Source organism: Sceloporus occidentalis, unplaced genomic scaffold, assembly GCF_023333645.1.
Source record: "Sceloporus occidentalis isolate IW3139 unplaced genomic scaffold, rSceOcc1.0.p SCAF_4, whole genome shotgun sequence".
NCBI lineage: Eukaryota > Metazoa > Chordata > Lepidosauria > Squamata > Phrynosomatidae > Sceloporus > Sceloporus occidentalis.
In genome coordinates, this window is record NW_028316984.1 from 36,375,000 (window position 1) to 36,397,679 (window position 22,680).

At 41.1% G+C, this 22,680-nt stretch overlaps 1 protein-coding gene across 2 annotated transcripts in view; it reads left to right on the plus strand.

Moving 5' to 3' along the window:
- The first annotated feature begins 2,360 nt into the window (after window positions 1-2,360).
- OLA1 (Obg like ATPase 1) overlaps window positions 2,361-22,680 on the plus strand; it is a 114,786-nt gene continuing 94,466 nt past the window's right edge. Inside the window, exons 1-4 of one of the 2 annotated variants that reach the window (XM_089519726.1) lie at window positions 2,361-2,380; window positions 4,647-4,747; window positions 6,757-6,900; window positions 10,670-10,797. In XM_089519726.1, the coding sequence (XP_089375852.1) occupies window positions 4,647-4,747; window positions 6,757-6,900; window positions 10,670-10,797 (373 nt within the window). In that variant the 5' untranslated portion in view covers window positions 2,361-2,380. Of the gene's footprint in view, window positions 2,381-2,630; window positions 2,792-4,646; window positions 4,748-6,756; window positions 6,901-10,669; window positions 10,798-22,680 lie in introns of those variants that run through there. The other variant, XM_089519725.1, reaches the window with a different exon arrangement.

The following is a 22,680-nucleotide window of genomic DNA, read 5'->3' on the forward strand; positions in this document are numbered from 1 at the left end:
CTCACACCATCTCATCATGGTTTAAAGGGACACAAGCGAACACCACAGCCTGACCCCTGCACTATAGCCTGCCTTAATACTAGGCTGACCATACGTACCATTTTAAATGGAACAGTATCTGTTTTTCATATTTCCAGACCCTCCCCTCATTTTAATATAGATGTCAATTCTGTCCTGTTTTCAAGAAAAATGCCCTGTTTTGTTGTTGCAAAATCCTGTTTGAAATTGTGGTTGCCAAAAAAAAAAAAAAAAAGTGTCATGGAGCAGAGTGAGAAGTTTTATGATAAAGTGTTGAAAGACCAAAATTTGCTGCGAAAGATTACTTCATCGATGGAATATTCATGGTACAATCTGCAGCTAAATTTTTGTAGGAGTTCTGTCACTGAAGAGTAATTGTTAACTCAACATGGTCATGTAATAAAACCTTTGTTATTGTCTTACTTTTCATGAATACGGAATACTGCATAAGCCCGGTCCCATTTTTGCCATCCCAATGTGACATTTTAATAGCAAGGAAATATGGTCAGCTTGCTGAATAACCTAAAGGCTCCAGATCCCGTCTAATTGTGGAAGCTAAGTGGGGTCAGCTCTGGTTAGTACTTGGATGGGAGATCACCAATGAATACTAGGTACTGTGGGCTGTATTTCAGGAGATTATCACATTAGGGTAAAAAGTGCAATAATAGCAGCAGAGTGAAGATTATCACACAACGCTGGGATCAATCTGTGGTTAGTGTGCCCCGAAATCATTAGTATTGTGTGTCTTCGCATTAACAATAAACTCCTGTGAATAAGAACCCAATATCGCTTCAGTTTTGGGAATGCACAAGTGCGGAAGGAAATAATACCATGTCCTCGCCATTGCATAGTCGATATAGTAGAGAACACTACTAGAACTTCTTGCTTAAAAATGTATGTGAGTAATGATACAATAATAATTAATTCACTCATGGGGAACAGAAGCTGCGTGGAACTAAATATATTCCTGTCATGTGTCTACAACCCATTGTAGTATTGTAATTGTTAAACTGTGTGGAATGGAAGGCCACTATTTTGATACGCTCCTGTTTATTGCACAACCGCAATAGTTGTGGGAATGACCCCAGTGTGATAATCTCCTCAGAGGAAAGGCTAATGCAATTCTTGGCTGCATCAAGAGAAGTATAATGTCTAGAGATCAAGGGAAATAGTAGTGCCACTCTATTCTGCTTTGGTCAAGCCCCACCTGGAATAACACCATGTCGTGTCTGGGCACCACAAAAAAGCATGTTGAAAAGTTGGCGCGTGTCCAGAGGAAGGTGACTAAAATGGTGAAGGGTCTGGAAACTGTGCTCTATGGAGACGTAGGGAGCTGGGTATGTTTAACTTGGAGAAGAGAAAGTTAAGAGGTGATATGATAGCCCTGTTTAAATACTTGAAGGGATATCATATTGAGGAGGGAGCTAGTTCTGCTGCTCCAGAGAACAGGACCCAGAGCAATGGATGCAAGCTGCAGGAAAAGAGATTCCACCTCAACATTAGGAGGAACTCCCTGACAGTAAGGGCAGTTCGACAGTGGAACACACTCCCTCGGAATGTAGTGGAGTCTCCTTCCTTGGAAGTCTTCAAGCAGAGGCTGGATGGCCATCCGTCAGGGATGATTTGAATGTGAGTTCCTGCATGGCAGAAGGGGGCTGGACTGGATGGCCCTTGTGGTCTCTTCCAACTCTATGATCAGCCTACTTAATACCCTAAAGATCCCATCTGATTGCTAGCTCTGGTTAGTACTTGGATAGGAGACCACCAAGGAATACAAGGTGCTGTGGGCTATATTTCAAAGGAAGGAATTGGCAAAACCACTTGTGAGTATTCCTTGCCTGAGAAAACCCAATGAAATTAATGGCTCCACCATAAGTGAAGGGGCAACCAAAAGGCACATGCATACAGTTCCAGCATCTATCCAGTGGTCCCCAAACTGTGCCCTTTAAGAGCTTTTGGACTTCAGCTCCCAGAAGCCTCAGCCATGTTGGCCAATAGTCTGGGATTCTGGGAGCTGAAGTCCAAAATCCTTCAAAGAGCACAGTTTGGGAACCACTGACTAGTTAGATTACCACACTTCCCTCTTATAGTGCTGCTGTTCCACTTTGACTGCTGTGGCTTTCTCCCCCTCCTCCTCCTGTTGCATTCTGGGATTTGGAGTTTAAAGGGGGGCGTTTCAGAATCGTCAGGCAGAGAGCTCTTAGGCCTCACTGGACTACAAGCCCCAGAATGCAACAGGAGTCAGTCAAAGTGGAATAGCAGCACTAGAAGGGGGCAGCGTGGTAATGTGGGAAGGACGCTAGGTCAGGGTTTGAAGCCTAGCTTGGCCCTAGGAATCCCACTGGGTGACCTTGGGCAGTAAGTCACACTCTCTCAGCCTCAGAGGAAGGCAATAGTAATCCGCCTCTGAACAAAACTTGCCAAGAAAACCCTGTGAAGGCAGGCAGCAGCAGCAGCAACAACCACAATCGGGGCCCCGAGAGGCCTGCGTTCCCTCCAGGGGTGCCTTAGTGGGCCCCTGGTCTCGTCTGAATCCAGCCCTTCCCATGACACGTGTCTCGGCCTCCTTCCTTCCTTCCTTCCCGGCGCCCTTTCCCCTCTCCAGTCTCCGCCCAACAGGGAAGCCAGGCCCGCCTGTTCCGCCGGCTCCTCCTGCTCCTGAGGCGGAGGGGCAGCATTCGCACTCGGAGCAGCAGGAGCAGCGTGGCGGCCTCCTCTCTCGCTCTCGGCCTGTGTCCCTGGGCCCAGGACCCAAGGCCCTCCGGGAGACAAGGTGAAGAGGCCCGGCCTCGCTCGGAAGGGCAGGGCAGGGCAGGGCAGGGCAGCCAGGGAGGGAGGCCTGGCTGAGGCCCCAGCGGCCCCCCATTTTGTCTCTGAGAGAAGCAAGGAAGGCAGGCAGGCAGGCAGGCAGGCTCCAGGCACAGAGTCCAGGGCCCTTGGGGTGGCCCAGGAGCACAGGCCCCCCAGCCTTCCCCGGCCCCTGGGTGGGTGCCCCGAGGGAGGGATCCCCCTGGCAGACACACTGCCTCGGCCAAGAAGGAGAGGCGGGAGGGCGGCCCTTCAGTGGGACTCAGGGCCCGGGGGGGACTGTGGGGAGAACACGCCTCCCTCCTGCTCCTCTTCCCCTTCCTTCTCCTCCTTCCTCTTCCCTGTTTCCTTCCTCCTCTTCTACTTCCTTTCCCCTTTCTTCTTCCTTTTCCTTATCATCCTCCTCCACCTCCTCCTCTTCTCCTTCTTCCTTTTTTCTTCTTCCTCCTCCACCTCTTTCCCCTTTTCCTCTTTCTCCTCTTCTTCCCTCTCTTCTTCTTCCTCCACCTTCCTTCTCTTTTCTTCCTCCTCTTCATTTTCTTCTTTCTCCTCCACCTTTTCCTCTTCGTTTCCTCCTCCTCTTCTTCTTCTTCCTCATTCTTTTCCTCCTTGTCTTCCTTCTTTTCTTCATCCTCCACCTCTTCCTTATCCTTTTTCTTTCTCTTCTTCATCTTCCTCCTCCTCTTTCTCCTCCTCTTTTAAACTTAGAGAGTGCTGAGTTCACTATTAAGTGACATAGAAATGTAAATGCTATTGCTATCCCTCCTCCTTCCTCCCTCCCTCCTGTTCCTTCTCCTCTTCTTCCTCCTTTTCCTCCTCCTCTTCCTTTTCCTCCTGTCATCTTGCTTGAGCATCTCAGGTTGCAGCCACACTGCAGAAATAATCCAGCTTGACCCTGATTTAACTGCCCTGGCTCCAGGCTATGGAATCCTGGGATTTGCACTTCTGTGGGACATTTAGGCTTTCTCTGAAGATCCAGCATAGTGTGCTGATTCGAGTGTTGGAATACATCAGATGTGTTCTATGCTGCAGTGTGTACTCTGGAGACCAGGATTTGATTCCCAGGCCGGCCCTGGAAACCCACTGGGGGTGACTTTGGGCAAGTTACACACTCTCAGTCTCAGAGGAAGGCAACTGCAAGCTTCCTTTGGACAAACCTCACCAAGAAAACTCCATGCCAGGTTTCCTTTAGGGTTGCCATATGTTGGAAATGACAACAACAACAACCGTCAGAGAGCTGATGGGTCTAGGCTGTGGCGTACTGGGATTTGTAGTGGCCCCAGAGCTCTCTGACAGGGAAGGCTAAATGTCTCACAAAAGTACTATTCCCAGGAGTCCATAGCCATGAATGGTGGCAATTAAACTGGATTGTTTCTGCAGTGCGGAGGAGATGGAGCAGATTGGTGGTGGTAGAGCTGGGCGTGGGGTGCTACATTTCAATCCCTTCTTGGGCTCACTGAGCCAGGTATTTTTAGCCCAGCTTTGCCAGGGGATTTTTTGCAGAAGCTGCCACAAGTCAACTCCTACTACCTTGAAGGGCTTGTGTGGTGTGGTGTGGGGAGGGTGCCATGCACAGTCCCTGGCTGGAGTCTGGCCTCTGACCCTTTGGTGTCTCTTGGGCATTGAAAAAGACCTCCTCCTCCTCCTCCTCCCTTTGTGGTTATAGATGGCTGCCATGGTTCCCCAAAAAAGTATATGGGAGTTTTCAGAAAGAACATGTTGGTGTTCATTGCTGTGTGTCTGAATACATTCTTGCCTTTGGAGGCTGGAGATGGAGTTTGGGATTGAAATTATTCTGTGTTTTCTGTTTTTCATTTCAGATGCCCCCCAAAAAGGGAGGTGATGGAATTAAGCCACATCCAATCATCGGGCGATTTGGGACATCCCTAAAAATTGGCATTGTTGGATTGCCAAATGTTGGGTAGGTGATTAAAGGGAATAGCTTTGCTTAGTCATTCAAAAGGCAGTAGGCCCTCATGAATACACCAGAGGTGCAGTGTGTACACTTTGAAGTGTGAGACCCACGTATTTTGTGTGACTCTTCTTCCTTTTGTGTGTGTGTCTTCAAGTTGCCTGTCCACTTATGATGACTCCATGAATTTCATAGGATTTTCTTAGGCAAGGAATACACAGAGTTGGTTTTACTACTTCCTTCATCTGAAATATTGCCTATAGCACCTGCTATAAATTGCCGGTCTCCAATCCAAATATTAACCATGACTTTGCTAAGTTTCCAAAATCAAACAGGATTCCTTTTAGGGTATTTAGCCCTGTATTCTTCCTAAACTTGATGCTTATTTTTTTACTTCGGTAAGATAATTTTTACTTAGGTAAGATAAATGCTCTGACATGACAGCACTGCTGTTTTAAAGTAGAATGTATGGATTGCTAAATCTAGTTTAATGACTAGCTTTGAAGATGCATTAATTTATATGCATGAAATAAAAAATAAATTTCTAAATCAGCTGCATCTCTTTCAAAACATGTAAATCTTTAAAAGTTGTGTTACCATTTATAAGTAAGATGGCTTTGAAATCTTAATTATGTGGCTGGGAAATTGTGTGTTTAGTTAGATATAGAGAGAAAAACAGAATCTGCTGCCCTTGATAGTTTTGAAAAGTGTGCAGTGGTAAGGGAAATTTTAGTGTTTAGCAATAATAATTAGAAGCTGATTCTTCTAACCTATCTGGGGCTGATCTATAAGGAATGGACAGCACTGAGTTTTGAGAGATGAGAGTGGAGAGGTCAAAGTACAGCAGTTTTGTCATCAGCTTATTGGCATTTTTCTATGTGTTTACTAAAACACTGCATATGGACAGTGGTACCTATGTGGAGTCTTTATAACTACACAAGACTTAGGGCCTGAACAGACAGGCCAAAATAAAGCTGCTTCGGGACACTTTGGAGGTATGCTGTTTAAATGATGCATGCGTCCTAGGAGGCCGGAAGCCATGCGAAATCCAGGTTTCAATCCTAAGGACTGGAGTGGAGCTTTGGTGCAGCTTCTGGCCTCTTAAGATGCGTGTGTCATTTAAACAGCATACTTCCAAAGTGACCCAAAGCAGCTTTATTTTGGCCTGTCTTTTCAGGCCCTTAGAAAGTCTTTATAATTATACATTTTCAGTGTGCTTCCTCTGACCACCTCTGACTAGGCTCGAGGCCAGAAGTCTCTGTTTGACAGAATAGTCAAGGATTGACAGCCAAATACTAGGAAATAGTGTCAGAGACAATTCAAAAGCAGTAGTTGTGCAGGGAAGGTGATGTCAGAGTGGTTAAGGAAAAGATCTGGTGAAAAAGAGAGTCCGAGGTGACCAGACATCACTATTACATCCAAGTTCATAACAGATTTCTGTCATGAACTTGGATTCAATAGTGATGTCTCGTCGTTGCTTATTGTTTGCTGTTCTTGTGTTCCTTCAAGTTATTTCTGACTTATAGTGCCTGTGTCATGGGGTTTTCTTGACCAAATCTGTTCAGAGGGGGTTTGCTATTGCCTTTCTCTGAGGCTGAGAGTGTGACTTCCTCAAGTTCAGCCAATGGGTGGGGATTCAAACCCTGGTCTGCAGCCCTAGTCTAAAACCACTATACCACACTGTCTCTCTGACATTGCTCATGCCACTTATTTTAGTGTATTCTCAGTGCATTTAATTGCAGAAATTCAAAATAAGTGCTTTGAGTTTGCAGACATCCTTATCTAAAACAAATTAATCCGTTTCCAGAGTTTGTATGATCAAATGTAACAAAAGACAATATAAATTGGAGGAATTTTAGAGTAAAAGGAAACACTTCACTGTTTTCCCTCCTTCATATACCATCTGAAAGAACTTTGTGACAGTAACAATTTACACTTTGAAATTGTGCAGGTGCAATAGCGCATGTGCAAAATAGGCAGTTGGATTCATATATAACATCTCTCTTTTTCTTTGAAAGGAAATCTACGTTTTTCAATGTATTAACCAAGAGTCAAGCCGCAGCAGAGAACTTTCCTTTCTGCACTATAGATCCAAATGAGAGCAGAGTACCTGTACCAGATGACAGATTTGATTTCCTTTGCCAGTATCATAAACCTCCAAGGTAAATACTTTAAATGTTATCATTTGTTTCTATGTAAATATAAATGCATAGGATTTCATAATTGCAGAACAGAAATAATTCTTTCAGTAACATTCTCAAGTACAGAAAAGCTAATCTAGGCCAGGAGTGGCAGGAGTCTAAGTTTGAAAGAAAACCTTGAAAACTCTGAAATTAAAATTGAATGTCAAACCAGCTTTTGATTATTCCTGCTTAAATTGTCTGATCCTGATTTAAATTAATTCTCAAGAGTTCTGAGTTGCAATATGTCTTTAGTACTACTGAGAGGAGGTTCAAATGTCAGAATTTTGTGAAGAAGGGAGGAAGAACAAGTGCCTCTTGCTTCATGTTTCTCTCTATTTCTTTGGTGAAATTTATCATTTTAAATCACAGGATTTAAAAAATCTTGTGGTTTTATAATGTGAGGATACTTCAACTCTGGTGCTGCTCATTAGAACTGGCTTTTCAGTTGTCTAACGACCTGTATATATGGGTCAAAAAGGCCCATCTTCTCCCCTGGCCTCAAGTAGTCCTGTACAGATGACATAGGCCAATAGTGCAGGGCCAGAATCAGGCAGTCCAGATTATGATCCAGTGATCCCAGACCGATCCTGGGCCAAAAGTGCCTTAGCATGGGAAAAAAAGATTGGCTGTTTGCTGCAGAGTTGCTTGAAAACTCTACAGCAACAGCTGGCACATCACACAGCGCATGTGCCCTTTGCCTGCCATTGATATCACATCTTCTCTGAAAACCCCTGTTGCAGCCTATGATGTAGGATGAGAACACTTGGCCATATGTATGTAGCAAAATACCCTATTTCCATTCTTACAGGCTGCAGCGGCGGCCTTCAGAAAAGACATGACAGCAGTGGCAGGTAAGGGACATGTGGTGGCTGCAGCTTTTTGGTGCAGTGGGCGGCAGGTGTGTAAACTGTGTACCAATCACTGCACTGGCTCACGGACTGACTCAGGTTGAAACCAGGGGCAGGATACCATGATCTTGGCCTGTGGTATCCTGCCTGTCTGCTCAGGCCCTAAGAGATGCAGAAGCGTCCTATGTTTTCTAGATATAGGCGGCCAAGCAAATTAACTCCTCATGCCATCATAGTGGAGCAGTTGGTCTGTGCAATGTTGCCCACCTCTCACCCACCCCACTGGATCTCTGCTAAAGAGTGGAAGCACCGTATACTGATAATCAGTACTGTTTTCTGCTAACGATTTTAGATTGAGTTAAATTATCCGAAAAATGGAAAGGAGAATAGCTAGATGTATTTAGGGAAGATGCTAAACAATTAAAGTAGATATTTCATTACAGTGAGTGTTTGAAAATGGAAAAGGCAAAACTCCTTGTTTAATTTTTTAAAATGGGCTTTTTATGCATGGCTTTGTTTCTTTCTGCTGTTGAAGCAGAAAGGCTGCTCTTCAGCACTCATTGGTTTCCCATGAAGAATGTTGTAGAAAATGTAACTAATGCTTTGATACTGCCCTTCTGTTTTTAAATACAGAAGTGTCTTTGTTTTAATTATCAACCCTGTATAACTACATTGGTTTATTTCTGAAGTCATTAATAATTTCTATAGCCTGTATTTCCTATTTTTAATTTGCTCCTCTGAAAACTTTGGTCCTGGTTTTCCTTGGGAGCTATAAACCATGTGGGTTGTATGAAGTAAAGAAACTGCTAAATTTAAAATATGAGATTTGTTTCCCATGCAGGAACAGTTAAAAGGCTGTTATCCCTCCCCACTTATTCAGACGAAGCAATAGTAAAAAGATGAAGGACTCTTAAGAATGATTTTTTTCAGTTACTATTTAAATATTTAAAAATAGCCAATCCACATGTCATGATAATAATACAACACCTGTTTTAAAAAAAATCAAATAAGAGCAGGAAAAAATTCAGAAAAATGGCAGCTTAAGCATGTTGCAAGATAGTAATTAAGGCACATCTTTGAGTGTTAGGTAGAACACTTCTTGGAACAGGTAAAGTTGACATAAAAGCAAAAATACCTCTGGTTACTGCCAAACCCTGGACTCCACACCTAGGATAGATCCAGAAGAGCCACGCTACGAACCTAAGATTTCACAGAGAGTGAGAATTGTCTTCCAGATGCCTAACATCTACATGAAACTGCTGGGAGTTTGGGATTTGGTGTCACCAGTATGCTGACATGAAACAGTTTTTCAGTTCCTGCAGAAGCATAGTATCCCAAATATGTTCTCGCAACTTATTCCATGATTTATAGAAGGTTGCTTAAGCTATAGCTTGCATGTGCATGGAAGTGTGAAGTGACTGCACTGTAGGAATCATTGGCTTGAGATTCCTGTAGTACAGTTTCTTGTGCAACAGTGCAATTTAAAACAACCATATAAGCAGATATTTATGGTGCACTAGTGTTTAATAGCTCATACTTTAGTTTTTTGTTATCCTTGATTAATATTCTAGTTCTTGAGCTTTTTACTACATTGGAGAGGTACTGCTTTTTCTTGGTCATTATCCCTCTTTTTAGCCTTCAGTATTGTTGTCTTACAAATACTTTAAACAACTAAAAGCTTGATTTTAGAATATCTGCCCACTAACCACAGACATTCTTAATTTCTTCTGTCCTCTATCCCCCAATTACTAATTGGAGGTCGTTGTACCACCACAGCTATTTTACTGTCTCATAGAAATCTCAGAATTTCTTTTTTAACCTATTATTTTTCTTTCTTTTTCTGCCATGGGCACTGAAATTATTGGAGTATCTGGAATGCTATGTAATTAATTTTTTAAATTTTATTAGAGTACTTACAGTATACCCCACCCTTCAGTCCTAAAGGCTATCAGAGCGGCTTACAATTATTATTTTTAATTAGACGGTTCCCTGCCCTCAGGCTTACAATCTAAAAAGACACGACACAAAAGGAGAAGGGAATGGTGGTGGGAAGGGGATCAGGTCCAGCAGTTCTTCTCTCCCTCTAAGGCCTGGACCAAGAAGGCAGATGGACTGGAGGGAAGGCTGTTCTCCTTAGTTCAGGCCAGGCCCGATGGAGCTGGCAGGCTTCACTCTCCCTCTGATGATGTAGATGGCAAAGGGAGGGCTCATAAATACACTTCTCCCCCCACATTTTCTGGGATTAGGGGCACAGGAACTCTGTGAATGTGAAAAAACAGCAAATAACCAATTATTATTATTATAGTTTATTTTTCTAGCGTTATAAATGTACACAGCGCTGTACATACAAATAAAAACACTGTTTTTACCTGAGAGAACATCTCTCTAGGAATCTCTGCCAGACATTGGTCATAGAATTGCGCTGGAATTGCTACAAATGCCCAGTGGAGTATTCTCTCTAGGAAGCTGTAGGTCCTTCAGCGCGACTTTTGGTTAAAGGTGAGCATAGAGTTGTGGTGGAGAACCTAGATATTCCTAGAAAGAACATATTGATAAAATCAGTGAATAAAATCCGTGAATAATCAAATCCACAAAAGTCAAAACCGCAAATGTGGAGGGACGAGTGTATAGTGAACATTAAAACACTCTTTGCAGCAATCCTGAGCTTGTAGCTCTGAGATGTGTAAATTTATGGGAAACTTTAGTTTTGATCCCTTGAAGATGTGAATATGATGTGAAATTTGACGAGGGAGCTCAAAGAGGCTTTTTTCCCCTTATTCTGAATAGGCTCAGTTGGTCACTTGGAGGGAGATTGTACACATCTGTAGGTTCTTGTTGCAGTTGTCTATCACTACACTGGCTTATACTGTTAATCATGAAAACCTTGCATTATCTTTCAGTAAAATTCCAGCCTTCTTGAATGTAGTGGATATTGCTGGCCTCGTGAAAGGTGCCCATGCTGGACAGGGACTAGGAAATGCCTTTTTGTCACACATTAGCGCCTGTGACGGAATCTTCCATCTACTGCGTATGTACACTTGATTTTTTTATCAGTTTTTTGTATTATTTAAAAAGGCGGTTTTCCAGTATAAGGAGCGTCATTAAAAAAAGCCTGTGCAACATCAGGTTGGTAAAGGCATATTTCTTAATAAAATTTAAGATGACAACACCCTCTTTCCACTGAAACAGTGATATCAGCCAAAAAATGATGTATTTCCATTCTGATCTTTGGTTCTAATATATTATTATTATTATTATTATTATTATTATTATTATTATTTCATTTTCGTATATTCCACCTTTCTCCCAATATAGGGACTCAAGGCGGTGTGTGAAACTTTTCAGTAAGTAGTTCAGAGCTTGGAAATAAGATACAAAATAACAAGTTACTTGTAATTATTTATTTTTGTGGCATATACTAAGGCATGAGCAAGTTATATTAGAGGTGTAATGTAGAAAGGAATAACTTTTTGATATGCGATTGGTTTTTTATTTTTATTTTATTTTTATATTCACAAGGATTGGGAGTCTATTTAGGTGTGATAGCCTTAGCTTTGAGATGTTTTTAAAGTAACTAAATAGATTAGGAACAAGCAAAATCTGCAATTGTAATGGTAACTAATGGGCCTAAACAGACAGGCCAAAATAAAGTTGCTTTTTCAGGTCACTTTGGAGATATGCTGTTTAAATGATACATGCGTCCTAAGAGGCCAGCAGCTGCACCAAAACCACGCTCCAGTTCTAAGGACTGGAGCTCAGCTTTGGCACAGCTTCTGGCCTCTTAAGATTGTGTGTGTCATTTAAACAGTACCTCCAAAGTGACCCAAAGCAACTTTATTTTGGCCTGTCTGTTTGGGCCCTAATGACTTCTTCTCTGGAATGGGAACTATTTTTTTTAAAAAGTAACTTCCCAAGATCTGATAGTATGTTCTGAAGATACTGTGATTAAGTGATATTGAAGTATATTTACTTCTCATATGTTTGAATTATTGAGTAATGTAATATTAATTTATGTGTGAAAGTTCAGATTTTTAACTATAAGGAGCAAAATGTTCATAAAAATTGGATTGAGAAAAAACATAGCGGAAATTCAGTTACTTGTCCCATTTAGAATAGACTTATTTACTGTAGTCAGTTGCTGATTGGGAACTGCACATTTATGTAAATTCCACTGATTCAGTAGGTCTGCTCTATTTTGAACTAGGAACTGGACTTAGGCCTTTCCCCCTACTTTCCTCAGAAGAGGAAATAACTGTTTTAGGATCACTAATTAAGGGTATTTAAGAATAAATAGAATATCTAGAATATCTTGGACTGAGGTGGTTGTGAAGATAGTTTCATGAACTGATAGAATACTTCAGTTATGGGCGAAAAAGATTGTGCCGAAGGAGTGGTATCTCACCACCCCTTGGATTGCTGGGTTGGGGCTGTGGCAACTGCATACCATGCCCTCAACCCACTGTTTTGCCGGCTAAAAAAGAAGCGGCAGAAAGTCGCTACTTTTTGAGCAGGAAAAAAGCTGGCTTTTCCGCTGCAGTGGTGGCTTTTCGACACTGCTGTGGTGTGCGGTGTCTAAATGCCACCCTGCTGAAGCACAGAAAAGCTGCCACCATGTAGTCGGTTGGGCTGCTTCCTGGCAGTCTCCCTACGGCTTGTGGGTGTGCGGCATCTAAGCAACACACTCCCAAGCTGCTGAGTCGCTGCTGCAAAGGGGCTTAGAAAGCCAAAATCTTAAGCTTGTGTGAGTTGACTTTGGTCTACAACAACCTCTCCTCTCCTTTGTTGGTCCCCTTCCAAAACCTGTTCCAGAAAGTTCCCCAATTCTTTAGAACAGATTTAGAGAGCCCACAGAGGTATGCAAGGGGAGGTAGAAATATCTTCTTGTGATTCTATTAATGGAAATCATGCTTCCAGTGAGGTTTTTGGCTTTATTCAAGTTATATACATGTTAAATTTGATTGTGGTTAGAAAATCTTGAAATTCTTGTATGAGCAACAAAAGGATGCTAGTGAATCAGGTTTCATTATCATTGTTTTGGCTTTGAGTCACAGTAGGTTAAGGGCCATAGTGGTTAAATCTGTAGATTATTACTGATACTTAGTCACAGTTTATTTTAAAATACTAAATAATGTTAGATTGCTTATTCAAACTTGATACGGCCATTTTCAGTATTGCTAACTGACATGATATTTTATAGTATCATGTTTGCATTTTCTCAGAGCCAACAATAGAATATGGGTAATTTATACAGTTCAGGGGTGAATTCCCTCTGTTTACTAGCAGAATAAAACATTTTACTAACAAAGTAAAGTTTAAAACATAGCTAGTCAAACATTTTTCCCCAAGTCAGTATATTACAAACCAGTGAAACAATACAATTGCTTTGTCTAGTCAGCTTTTCTTGTAATCCTGCTTCAAATCTAGTTTTATATCTGCTCCTCACTTCAAAAAGGAGTATTGATCTGTAGCCTCAGTTATGAAGTTGATTTGTATCTTATGAAGCAATACAAATGTTTTATTCTTATTGCTTTCTAATTCTTACATCAAGTCAGAATGAAACAGGTATGCGCATACTTAAAAATAATTAAAGGCATCCCTTTTAGCTTTGGAAACCATTTTTATTTTTACCCGGGTGCTAATTGTATCTCATGATACGTCAGTATGTGCACATTTTAATTTTAGAAAATGATGCTTAGTAACACATCCAAAATAGACCAGCAATGGTGCTCCTGCTCTTGGCAGCACCAGGTATATTTATTACAACAACTATATTGGTTACCAATTTATTTCTGCTCTGAACTCAAAGTCCGGTGGCCTACCTTTAAGACCCTAAATAACTTGGCCTCAGAACATCCTAGATTAGAAACAGTGTTCTCTTGTAGGGACTGCCTGTTCTTTAAGACCTGCGGAAAATACACTTGTTTGTGTCTTAATGGTGGTGGAGGCATGATTGGTTGTGTCTGTTGCTGTTCCACAGCTGTGGAACTCTTTGTTATGGGAATTTGGTTAGCTTTTTCTTTATTGGCCTCAGCTATATGGTGATGATGCATTTGTCTGACAAGATATTGGACCTGTCAGAATGATGTTTTAAACTGAGTCCTTTTTCTGAAAGCTATTGCACACTATCCTGAGTGCTCTTTTGTAATAGAAGAATAAAGAAGAATTGTCCGTACTGAAATGTAAGCCTCTAAAATAATTTGGAAATATTTTTGTGATTAATAGGCATTCCATTCATCATCCTTATTAGATGATGATAACTAGTTTATGTTTCCCCCCTAAACCAATTACAACAGTTTTGAGCTTAAAAATAATACAAGAAAAAAATTCTCAGAATTCCAACAAAAGCCCATTGGTTACACAAACAGCTTCTGTATGGACGGCCCTTCTTATACACAGATTTTTTATACACGGATTAAACCATCCATGGTTTGAAAATGTTCAAAAAAAGTAAAAATTTCAAATATCAAACCTTGATTTTCCATTTTTATAAGGGACACCATTTTGCTATGTCATTAAATTTAATGGGACTTGAGCATCCACAGATTTTGTTATCTGTGGGGGATCTTGGAACCAAACTCCAGCGTATAACACGGGTCCACTGTACTAGTATATAGACCTAGAGTCGTAGAAGCTTAGAACTAGAAAGGGATGCAAGGGCCGCCTAGTCCAACATCCTGCCATTCAGGAATACACAACTACCTTAGATGGCAGTAAAAGGGCAGCTTAATGCTGCCTCTTTGAGTGCTGGATTGGGGCCGCAGCAACTGCAGCCTGATCCTGCATTTTTCCAGTGCAAAAAGAAGTGCATAATGCCGCTCCTTTTTGCGCTAGAAAAAAGGTGCCCCTTTCACCATTGTGGTGGCTCTTCTTCACTCCTGCAGCATGCAGTGTCTAATCACTGTGTCGCAGGAGCATTCCCACGCTGCCCACCATCTGGTCAGGTGTGACTCCAGCTTGGGGGCAGAGTCGGGGCATGCAGTGTATGGCCACCATGCCCCACGCCACCCCCAAGCTGGCTCTTACTGCTGGTCTACTTTCCCTCTTAGTTAACAAAGCATCCTTTTTACAAAGTCTTTTTACAGGAGCCAACCCATCCCCTCCTACTCCTTGTCTTTTGTCTGTCTGGAAGTTTTCCTGTACCATTGGCAGTGGGAAGATGTTGAAGGGAGTCATGGAGAAAAAGCAACTTTCAGTTTCGGGTTTCAGCAGCATGGCTGCAGTAAGCGAGGCAAGAAAGTTTGACCTGGAAAAGAATGGGATTCTACTCTAGGTGATCCTGCTATATCTGTGTGTGCTTACGTACAATAGGCAAGGTAAACAGCTGCCTCCAGGAGCATTTGCTGAGCATGTGTGGAGTGCAATACAGAAAGAAAAGGGAAAAGCAGATTAGCCTGCCTCACTAGCTACCCTGGCATGTTGAAAAAGCATACATCTGTTTTGCCACCATAAAAAACATTACAAAGTGGAGGCTGGTGAAAGGAAAATATCTTCCCCAGATGGATTTTGGAAGAAGCATTCAAGTCGTCTCTAGACAGTGCACAGTGCTTTTGCTTTCTTGTGCAAGTCTTGATGAATTGTTCTTTTTTGTGGTGCTGGAACCTATCCCCATCCTTTCTATGTTATTTCTACCTCTGGTACCAAAGTTTCTGTTAAAGACGTAAAGCCTGGGTATACATCTTCATTAACTGAGTGTTCTTGAGTGCCTTCAAGTTGTTTCTGATTTATGGTGACTCTAAGGTGAACCTATCATGGGGTATTCTAGGCAAGATTTGTTCAGAGGAGGTGTGCCTTTGCCTTCTTTTGAGGCAGAAAGAGCGTGACTACTATTACACCACAGATAATTGAGGTATACCTGTAAAGCACTCCTGAAATATATGCCCTTCAAATTTACCTTTAAGGAACTCCAAAGAAGCCCCCCAGCAGTCTGTTCTACTGTCAAACAGGTCTTACCAATCAAGAGGTTCTTCTTAATGTAATTTAAATCTGTTGGTTCATGTGATTCTGAGAGCCAATTTGGTGTATTGATTTGGATGTTGGACTAAGACTCTGGAAACCAGGGTTCAAATCCCTGCTCGACCATGGAAACCGACTGGGTGACCTTGGGCAAGTCACTCAACCTCAGAGGAAGGCAGGGGCGAACCTCTTCTGAACAAATCTTGCCAAGAACACCCCAAAGTCAGAAACAACTTGAAGACACACAATCAAGGTTTGTGTTCTAATCTCTGGAGCAACAGAAAACCATCTTGCTCCAATCTTGCATCCCTTCAGATATTTAAAGATGGCTATCATGTCACCTCTGAGTCGTCTCCTCTCCAAGCTAAACATGTCCAGTTCCTTAAGTTGTACCCCATAAGGTTTGGGTTCTATACTTTTGCTTTTCTCCTGAGACATTCCAACTTGTTGATACCTTTCTTGAACTGTAGTGCCCAGTATTCCAGATGAGATCTGACCAAAGCAGAATAGAATGACACTACTATTTTCTTTTCTGCTACAACCCACACTAAATGAATCAACACCAGTACTAACTAACATATGTCAACAGATATGGAAAACAAAGCAATGGCCAACAGATTGGGAATGATCAATATACAGTACATCCCCATCCACAAAGTAGGAGATACAAAAAACTGCAGCAACTATAGGACCATAACTCTAATGTCTCATGCAAGCAAAATCATGCTCAAAATTCTGCAACATAGACTCCAACCATACATGGAAAGAGAACTCCCAGAGGTACAAGCAGGATTCAGGAAAGGAAGAGACACTAGGGACCACATTGCAAACATACAGTGGCTAATGGAGCACACCAAGGAATTCCAAAAGAAAATCAGCATGTGCTTTATAGACTATAGCAAGCCCTTTGACTGCATAGATCACAAAAGATTATGGAACGCCCTTAAAGACATGGGAGTGCCAACACATCTGATAGTCCTGATAGCTACTGTCAGGACAGAACATGGAAAAACAGAATGGTTCCCAATTGGCAGAGGGGTCAGACAAGGCTTGTATGCAGAACATATTATAGGAAAAGCAGGTTTGGACACAGAAGAAGGAGGAGTGAAAAATAGGAGGAAGGAATATCAACAATCTAAGATACGCAGATGACACCATACTACTAGCTGAGAACATCACAGACTTGAAACAACTACAAAGAACAATAAGGAGGAAAGTGTAAAGGCAGGCTTATTGTTAAACATAAAGAAAACAAAAATAATGATCACAGGAAATACACAGATTCAACCTAGACAATGGGGAAATAGAAACTGTAAAATAATTTTCATACCTGGGATCAAATATTGATCAGAATGGGGACTGCAGACAAGAGATCATAAGAAGACTAAGAATGGGGAAGGCATACAACTAAAATGTAAAGACATACAACTGAGCACAAAAGTTAGAATCATACGAACCATTATATTCCCTATTACCATGTATGGATGTGAGAGCTGGCCAGTTAAGAAAGCGGATAGGAAGATAATTAATTCATGTGAGATGTGGTGCTAGAGAAGAATGCTGAGGTTACCATGGACAGCCAAGAAGTCAAACAAATGGGGCCTAGAGCAGATCAAACCAGAAATCTATCTGGAAGCTAAGATGACTCGACTGAGACTGTTGTACTTGGCCACATCATGAGGAGGCATGATTCATTGGAAAAAAACAATAATGCTAGGAAAGGTAGAGGGAAGCAGAAAGAGACGAAGGCCACATGCTAGATGGATTCACTGTATTAAGGAAGTCATGGGTATGAATTTGCAGGACCTGAGCAGAGCTGTGGAGCATAGGGAGTCTTGGAGATGTCTTATCTACAGGGTCATCGTGGGTCGAGATCGACTCGAGAGTGGATAACAACAGCAACAACAAACTACTTTCCTTGATCTGGATATGGTGCTCCTAGTGATGCAGCCTAAGAATGCAAAGACGTTTTGGTCACTGCATCACACTATTAACTTACGTTGATAATGGTTTCCTGGCATACGTTACACATTGTAACATTAGCTACCCACCCCCACATGGCCTCATGGGGGCTGTCATGGCCAGTTCATCACATCTTCTTTTTGGCTCCTACACTAGACTCCAATACACATTCATATGTTTATTGACTAACCTTGGCTTTAGGCAACATCCTTGTCTTGTCCTCCAGCAACCATCAACCATTATTAAAACTGAATTTGTCACCTCATCTCCACATCCACAAAGTTTTGCATTCCTAAGGCCATTCAAACAGATAGACTGCTGTATTGATCTGCCCTTGGGCTTTTCACTCTAACAAATGCATCTGAGGAAGTAGACTCAAATATATGAAAGTTTATGCTACCAACTTCTATCTTTCAGTTAATCTCAAATTTGCTGCAAGGTCCCTTTACATGGGCCTGTTACAGACAGCCAAAATAAAGCTGCTTCGAGTCACAGTGGAGGTATGGTGTTTCAATGATGCATGCATCCTAAGAGTCCAGAAGTCGCACCAAAGCCACGCTCCAGACTGGAGCATGGCTTTGGTGTGGCTTCTGGACTCTTAGGATGCATGCATCATTGAAACACCATACCTCCACTGTGACTCGAAGCAGCTTTATTTTGGCTGTCTGTAACAGGCCCTACTGATTTTCCAGACTAACACAGCTGTGTCTTTGAACTGTTGACTTATATTCAGCTGTGATCTACTAAGACCCTTAGATCCTTTTTCTCATGTACTGCTTTCAAGTCAGATATCAGGTTAGACCTTCCAGTGTGTAAAATCTATTCTACAGACTGTTTTCCCACAATAAAAAGTTAGATGTTTTTCTAGATGTCTGGCCACCCCCCCCCCCAAGTATTTCAACTTACTGTACATGTAGTGGTAACCCTGGTTTGCCATGAACAGGCAACATGCTGGTGTGCACTACTCCAATCACTCTAGCTTCCAGCATGAGTGGCTAAACCTCTATCAGCATGCTGTTTTCCTTCTCTGTTTTTTCCCCTCCCAACAATCCAGGGTTTGTAATGGTTTCAAATAAACTAAACATGGAGCAAAGGTTCATAAGTGATCAATATACACCAGAATGAAGAAGTTCTTTACTGTTGCTGAGATTTCAACAACAAAGGCGGTTTAAGATCAGAACTTATACTATATCCTGTTACCTGTATTTCACTTTGTTGTTGTTGTGTTCTTTCAAGTCATTTTTGACTTATGGCAAACCTAAAGTAGCCCTGTTACAGGGTTTTCTTGGCTAGATTCGTTCAGCGAGGGTTTGCCATTGTCTTCTTCTGAGGTTAAAAAGTGTGATTTGCCCAAAGCCACCCAGTGGGTTTACATAGCCAACCTGGGTTTTGAACCCTGCTCTTTCAAAGTCCTAGTCCACCTCTCAAACCAATACACCGCACTGGTTCAGGGCCTGTACTTCACTACAGAACACAAATCAGAATCTTGCACAATATTGTAGGAAGAAAAGGAAAGAAACATAAGTCACCTTTCTGCTCTTATTCTGCAGTGAATACAAAGAAAACATCAGCATTTTTATGGCATTAGTGGTGTATCAGCTGTAAGATACATGTATGGTTGTGTAAAAATACTTAGAATAGTCTACATTCTGGGTTCATATAACATCCACTAACCTGAATGAGTTTTTAATAATGATAGACCCAATTCTTTAGTTTATATGGGTTTTTTTATAAACACCATGAGAAGACTAGTACATTTTTGAAACCTGCATAGCAATGTCTACCATTGTTTTTACACTGTTGTGCAAATTTTAAAAATGAAGCCTTCTCTTGGTGGCTATAAAACAGTCACTTTTTTTTTTGAAGACTAGTTTGAATGATTCCCTGCCTGCCCACCCTCACAGACATGTGTACTAGCTTATAACTGGGTGCTTATGGATAAAAATCCTATAGTGCAGATCAAACAGTGTGATAAACCGTTTTGTGTGAAAACTCATATGCATATCTCTTGTTTTGTCTATTGACTGGATTTTTTAAAAATCATAGTTTGAAGAAGGTGCAGGATAAACCGGGGGGGGGGGGGGGAGAGAGATATTGTGTGATGAATTTCTTTTGGGGGAAAAATATTTGAAGTTTTAAAAATTCTCATAGAAATGCTTGACCGTCTTACAGGTTTTCTGAAAATGCTTGATAGGACTTGGATTTAGCATTGGCAATATCTCCTTTTCCTCCTAGCTCTAAATTCTCTAGGCATGTTGTATTTTTATGGTCTGAAAGTAGAAATCATCCCTGCTGATAGATATTGTTGGAAACTGCTTGTAGCAGAGGGGAGATGTATGATGATATCACTTAGCCACACTCCATTGCACCACCATTTTAGTGAACAAAGCTAGAGCCAGATCTCATTCCCTCAGCATGTATGGTTTTCCTTTGGCAATTATAGTAGTTCTGTCTGTGCAGCTCTACTTGGGCTGTGATACTTTTACTGCATTTGTACTGTTTACAGAAACTTGTAACTTGAGTGTTAAACGTTCATTTTGAGATGAAATGAAAACCCTTAGAAGTGTCAGCACATCATAGCTTTGGATTACCATTGATTTTATTGTTTAAAGGCCATAAAGAGCAAGACTAGTTTTACAATGAAAACAATACAGGTTGAGTCTCCCATATCTGAAGTGCTTGGGAGAAGCAATATTTCAGATTGTTACATGCTTCTAAATTTTACCCTTGACTTACCCACAGGTCAAATCAAAATTCATAATTTTGGCCCCAAAATCTTGTTTTGTACATGAGATCAATTTATAGATGGGTATATATATATATCTGAGGTAGAATTCAAATATATAGCCGTGTTAGTCTGTAGAATCAGTACATAGAGAGATCTTGTAGCACCTTTGAGACTAACTGAAAGAAAGAAATTGGCAGCATGAGCTTTTGTAGACTTCGGTCTACTTCCTCAGATGGTGGAGTGGAAGCCAGGCACAGATGTTTATATGCCATTGGTATGTGAGAATGTCAATTCAATTTGCAAATCCTTTGTGTATGGAAATGAAATTGCAGGTCCAGTTTCAACCATGGTCATTTGTGCACAAAGACATAGGAAACTGGTCTTTGTACTTGGTACTTGGAGATGAACTGGCCGATCCAGTTTTGCAATGGGACTAGCCTGTGATGAGGGGAGTAGATGAATGTAGGGCACCCCCATGAGGATGGGGTCAGATAGTGTTGAAGATCTCTCTCTCTATATATATATGGGGTAGTTTGTGTACTGTATCAAAGTCTAGAAAAATCTTACAATAGGGCCAAGTGTGTTTTGGACTAATGGAAGCATTGCTGATAGGCTAAGGCACTGGTACTCAATCTTTGACCTTCCAGATGTGTTGGACTTCAGCTCCCAGAGTCTGTTATTATTACCCATGCTGGAGGAGGCTTCTGGGAGTTGAAATAGAAAACAACTGGAGGATCAAAGTACCCCTCGTCTAAGGGACATATAATTCCTTGTCTTTCTAATTTTCATCCTGACTGAATTGATGAACTTGTCACCTTACTGCTCTTATATTAGTATAGACCATTGTGTCTGATGAGGAGGAAGATGCTAAGTTTCACTCTCCTTTCTTTATTTTCTGATTCTTTTTCTGGAATAATAATTGTTACCACATTTTGTTTGTTAATAAACACACTGCCTTCTTATCTTTGGATTTTGAGTGCTACCATTTGGGATTCCTTCTTCTTAATAAATGTTCAGGTGTTCTGTTTTGTGAATTTAAATTAAAAACACACACAAATGTTCTGTTAAAAAAAATAATGCCCACATGTACTTTGTTAACACATGTATTTCATTAACTGAGTTAACCTGTATACTGGGTCAGACCACCCCAAAAATACCTTCCAAATTTGGTGAAAGTACATTGAGCTTTTTTTACACGATATGATAACAGACAGAAACATACTGTTATTTCCGTAGGTTAGTAGTCAATTGCATTAATTAAAAACCTCCAATCCCAACTAATGTACTTAAGAAAATAAGAAATTGACCCTATCTCAACACAACACATCTAGTGATGAGCACTTGCTTGCTTATTATTGTAGCTCACCACACAGAGAGTTTAAGGTTGAAAAGGCAAAATGAATGTACTAGAGACTTTGGAGAAGACTATTTTGAAATAAAGCTTATAAAATATCTCACCTGAAAGCTCTCATATGCTCTATGTTTGGTTTGTAACAGTATAAAATTTTATTGCCATGTGGCAGTTTCTCCTTCGTCAGCACTCCCCCCCCCCCCCTCCCAATGTAGTAACCTTGATAGCAACTCTTAAATTACTGAAGATCTTGGCAAAGTCTCTGTGAAGATAGGCTCTCCAGTTATTTGTCAAATTGCATGTACTGTGATAATAATTCACATTGTGTTTGATCACCAGTGGAGTACATAGATAGTTGGCATGTCAAATTTAAGTGGAGGGCATTGCATTCTTAGTGTAGAACTGAGGACAGCTCTCTATTCTAAAGACCAGGAAACTGTGTTGAGTATCTCCATTCTTCCTTACCCAACAAATAAATAATAAAATATTCATATCTGAAGAACTGCATCTTTGGCAACATAGTTAACAGCAAGTGCCATACTATTTATAGCAAGAACTTGTTAAGTCCTCATGAGGAACTTAGAGTTTGTAGGCTGAAAGCAAGAGAGCAATATACTGAGTGGCTAGGACAATCTACCGAGTGGCTAGGACAATTTTATTTAACTATTCCAAATAATAATAATAAAAGGTCTTTTCAATACACTATGACAAGTAACCCAAGATCCCTGAACAGTAATGTTTTACATCTTAAGGCTTGCTGTTCTTTTGGTTCCTTCTTTTCACTGTAATGTATTTTCAGGCTTTCCTATCTTAGAAGTGGGCAGAGTAATGAATTAATACTAATTCATTTCATAGAAACAGGGAATCATAGAGTTGGAAGAGACCACAAGGGCAATCAGTCATTAATTCAACAGCGT